At 39.0% G+C, this 4,340-nt stretch overlaps 1 protein-coding gene across 1 annotated transcript; it reads right to left on the bottom strand.

The window, feature by feature from the left end:
- Positions 1 to 2,223: 2,223 nt before the first annotated feature.
- LOC109191554 lies at positions 2,224 to 3,822 on the bottom strand. Its single transcript, XM_019342181.1, has one exon. The coding sequence runs from the start codon at positions 3,820 to 3,822 to the stop codon at positions 2,224 to 2,226; it is 1,599 nt and encodes a 532-aa protein (XP_019197726.1).
- Positions 3,823 to 4,340: the final 518 nt, after the last annotated feature.

The following is a 4,340-nucleotide window of genomic DNA, read 5'->3' as shown; positions in this document are numbered from 1 at the left end:
TTGGCTGGCTTAGAGTCCAAAAAGCCATTTTCTGCAAGAATGTCCAAGGTGTATTTTCTTTGGCATAAATTGAGGCCATTGGGAGTTATAAAAGCTTCAATACCCAAAAAATAGTTTAATGTGCCTAGATCCTTGATCTTAAAGGCTGCATCCAACATCTGCTTCAATAGTTGAATCTGAGAGGAACTTGTACCTGCTACAAAGTATGTCATCCACATATATAAGCAAAGCAAGAAAATCATCACCTGTGGCCCTAGTAAACAAAGAGGGATCAGCTGAGGACTGTTTAAAACCAGCAGTTTGTAAAACCCTTGTGAGTTTCACATTCCATTGTCTACTTGCCTGTCTTAGACCATATAGAGACCTCAAAAGTTTGCAAGCTTGATTAGGCTTATCACTTTTAAAACCTGGTGGCAAAACCATGTAAACCTCCTCATCTAAGTCCCCATGAAGAAAGGCATTATTGATTTCAAGCTGCTGAATGTCCCATCCCTTGGCAACTGATACTGCTAGAAAGGTTTTAATGGTAGTCATCCTAGCTACTGGTGAGAAGGTCTCAAAATAAATAACCCCTAACTGCTGAGTATAACCTTTGGCAACCAATCTTGCCTTATATCTTTCTATGGAACCATCAAACTTGTGCTTGACCTTGTAAACCCATCTACAACCAATTGGAACCTTGCCCTGAGGTAATTCTACCAGAGTCCATGTGTTGTTCTGAATTAGAGCTTCAATTTCAGACTGCATGGCTTGTCTCCAAGGCTCAAACTGCACTGCCTCATTATAGGACTGTGGTTCATGTGTAAAGGTAATAGAATGAACATATCTCTTATAGTTGAGTGGCAAGTTATCAGAAGAAACAAACATGCTTTTGGGATGAGGAGATGTGTTCAGTTTTGATTCACTGCCCTACATGGTATGACAGTAATAGTCATGTAATCTAGTAGGGGCTCTTCTTTCTCTGACTGATCTCCTGGGCTGAGACTGATCATTGGGACTATTGCCAGCACTCATTTCAGTTTGCATTTCATCAATCCTTTCAACTATTGTAGGGTCCATAACAGCACTATCCATCTCAATATAGAATGTATCATTAGGCTGGTCACTTGCATGATCTGAATGTCTATTCTCATCATTGTCTACTGCCATGCTTCTAGGATTCATCATGTGTCTCACAAGACTGAATTCTGCATCAATGAAGGATGGAATCAAGGGTAATGATGGATTCAGTGTTTTATCAGACCCAACACCAGCTTCTAAAACTTGTTTCTTAAAGGGATAGTCATGTTCATAAAATTTGACATCTCTTGATATAAAGACACTCTTATCATTCAAATCATAAAGTATATAGTCCTTAACATCAGCTGGAAACCCTAGGAAGATGCATTTCCTTGCTCTAGACTGCATCTTGGTTCTTCCTTGTGGAATTGTGGCACCAAAACACAGGGAACCAAAAGATTTCAACTGATCATAGTCTATGTGTCACCCAGTTAGCAACTCAAAGGGGGTATGTCCACCAATCACTTCAGTAGGCAATCTATTTATGAGATAAGAAGCATGAAGTACACAATGTCCCCAAAACTCATCAGGTAAACCAGAATGGTATTTCAAGGATCTAGCTATATTCAGGATATGTGGATGTTTCCTCTCTGCCACTCCATTCTGCTGGGGTGTATACACACAGAATTTCTGATGCACAATGCCCTTTTCATCAAAAAAGGTCTTCATTAGAAATTCACTTCCATTGTCTGTCCTCACCCTCTTAATTTTGGTAGAGAACTGAGTGCAGACATAGTTATAAAAACTCTGAAACCTGGTCTTAACTTCAGACTTGTTTCTCATCAAATGTAACCAAGTGAACCTACTAAAATCATCAACAATAGTAAGAAAATAATGTTCTCCTTTTAAAGAAGCAACAACAAAAGGGCCCCACACATCCATATGCAACATATCAAAGATCTTATCAGCCCTGGAAGTGCTTATTGGAAAGATAGATCTCTTATGTTTACCAAAATGACATGCATCACAAACAAAATCAGATTGTTTATTGACAGAAACATGTTTTATTCCATTCAACAGAGGTACTTTGCTAATAGGGTAATGCCCTAATCTATTATGCCAAGTCTGAATTGTCACAGCACTGCACTGTTTTCCAGCATTTCTATCAATTGATTGAATTTTCTTCTTCACAGGAGGTTTATTAATCAAGTACAGTCCACCCTTCTATTCAGCAAAACCATCCACTTTTCCATGAATTCCCTGGATATCACATGAGTCAGATCCCAAAATAAGCTTACACTTAGACTGCAAAGTGAGCTTACTAGCAGAAACAATGTTGAAATTAAAGGATGGGATAAACAACACATTGTGAAGAGACACATTTTCATCAAATCTGATTTGTCCTATATGAGTAACCTTTACTGTCTCACCATTTGGGAGCTTAATTGATAAACCTTGAACCTTATGACAAGTATCAAAGTAGTCCAGGGAACAAGTAATGTGATATGTTGCCCCTGAGTCTAGGATCCAATAATTGTGTGAGTTCAAAACAGCACCAACATGAGAGTTATAAGTGAAACTACCTTCATCTTGGACTCCCATAGTTTCTTTAAAATCTGATTTGATCCTAGGTGTGGTCACTGTTACAGCAACACTGCCTGAGGCCTGATCTCCCTTATTCTGATTCTGCAAAAGAAACAACAACTTTTGGAACTGATCAACAAAAATACCTATATCTCCAACCTGATTTATGGAAGCATTGGGAGGCTGTTGCATCCCCTGAGACTGCTGGGACTGTTTAAACTTGGATTTGTAGCCTGCTACCCATCCTGGAGGGTATCCATCCTTCTTATAGCATTTTTCAATAGTGTGACCATTCATGCCACAAAAGGTGCATTTAGGAGTACTCTTTCCCCCATTATTGAAGAACTTCTTCTTGCCATTGGAGTTTGAAGTTGCCACCAAGGATTGTTCCTCCTCTACCTGATTTTGAATGGCATTGGACTGAATAAGATCATTGCACTTTTTATTAAGTGAACCTCTGATTTTTCTTTCCACCTTCAAAGTCATATTAAACACCTTTTCAATGTCAGGAATTGGATCCATAACCAATACTCCTGATTTGATAATCTCATATTCTTCATTTAATCCCTCTAAGAATCTTATTATCTGATCTTCCTCTCTTTGTTTCTGCATCCTACTCACAAGAGTGCATGAACACCTAGGCTTACATTCACATAATAGTAATGGCCTCAGAGAATTCATTTGCTGCCACAGAGAATTACACTTGGTGAAGTATTCATTCACTGACATGTTCCCTTGAACATTTTTGAAAATTTCATTCTGAATCTCAGAGATCCGATGTGGATCAGACTGAGAATATCTCTTCTGCAAGGCCTTCCAAATGTCGGAAGCCTTGTCAAAATACATCATGCTATCTGCAATGCTAGGACTCACCGACTTGAGGATCCACGAGCAAACAATTCGATTGCATCTCCTCCACGATGCAAGTCTAGGATCAGCCTCAGATGGAACCGGAACTGCATCCATAATGAAGCCGAGCTTATTTTTCACTTCCAGAGCAATCTTCATAGATCTGCTCCAGGAAGTGTAATTGACCTCTGTCAATAGAGGTGAAACTAAGCTGAGATTAGGATTTTCCGTCGCATGAAGGTATAGAGGATCATCAAACTCCTCATTCCTCTGAATCGGATTCATTGTCGTTTGACTTGAGGAACCTGCTGCATTCCCCACCGGATTATTCTCTCCGGCCTCTTCCATCATCACTGCTGCGGCGTAAGTTCGATGGCGCTCTGATAACATGATGAATTGATGATGATCATATGGGAGCTAATGCTGAGAAGTGCACACGAAACCAAAAGGAAAGGGAAAGCATTGTGTATTCATAGCTCAAAGGAGAAAGGAAAAGATAGTATCTAACTGTGTAAAAGAAAGATAAGAGATGCTGCTCTTTTATTACAGAAGAAGCAGTTATAACTAACTTCTTAGAAGGAAAAGACTAAAAAGACCCCTGGTCTTTCTATTGCTTCATCATCTTTTGGATAATCTCGTAATATTTGTATTCATTTCATCTTGCGCGTGGTGGTTGAATATTTTAAGTACGAGATATTATTTCTTTTTAGTCTGTGAATCAGAATAGATGTATTTGGCCTAGTGTTGTTGTATTTGATGATTTTGGATGTTTGGCTCGTGTGATAGTCAGGACCCAAGATTTGTTATAGTGGAATATTTTGTTGGTGGTGGTCCCGTGGTTTTTTTCCGTGATTTTGGAGTTTTCCACGTAAACCGTGTGTTTGTTCATATTTATTTGGACTATTTTG

This window comes from Ipomoea nil, unplaced genomic scaffold (assembly GCF_001879475.1).
Source record: "Ipomoea nil cultivar Tokyo-kokei standard unplaced genomic scaffold, Asagao_1.1 scaffold1694, whole genome shotgun sequence".
NCBI classification, from domain to species: Eukaryota; Viridiplantae; Streptophyta; class Magnoliopsida; order Solanales; family Convolvulaceae; genus Ipomoea; species Ipomoea nil.
This window is presented reverse-complemented; position numbering and strand designations above follow the sequence as displayed.

Excerpts from the sequence above, each read along its gene's own strand:
- LOC109191554 (XM_019342181.1), bottom strand. The coding sequence starts at position 3,822 with ATGTTATCAGAGCGCCATCGAACTTACGCCGCAGCAGTGATGATGGAA.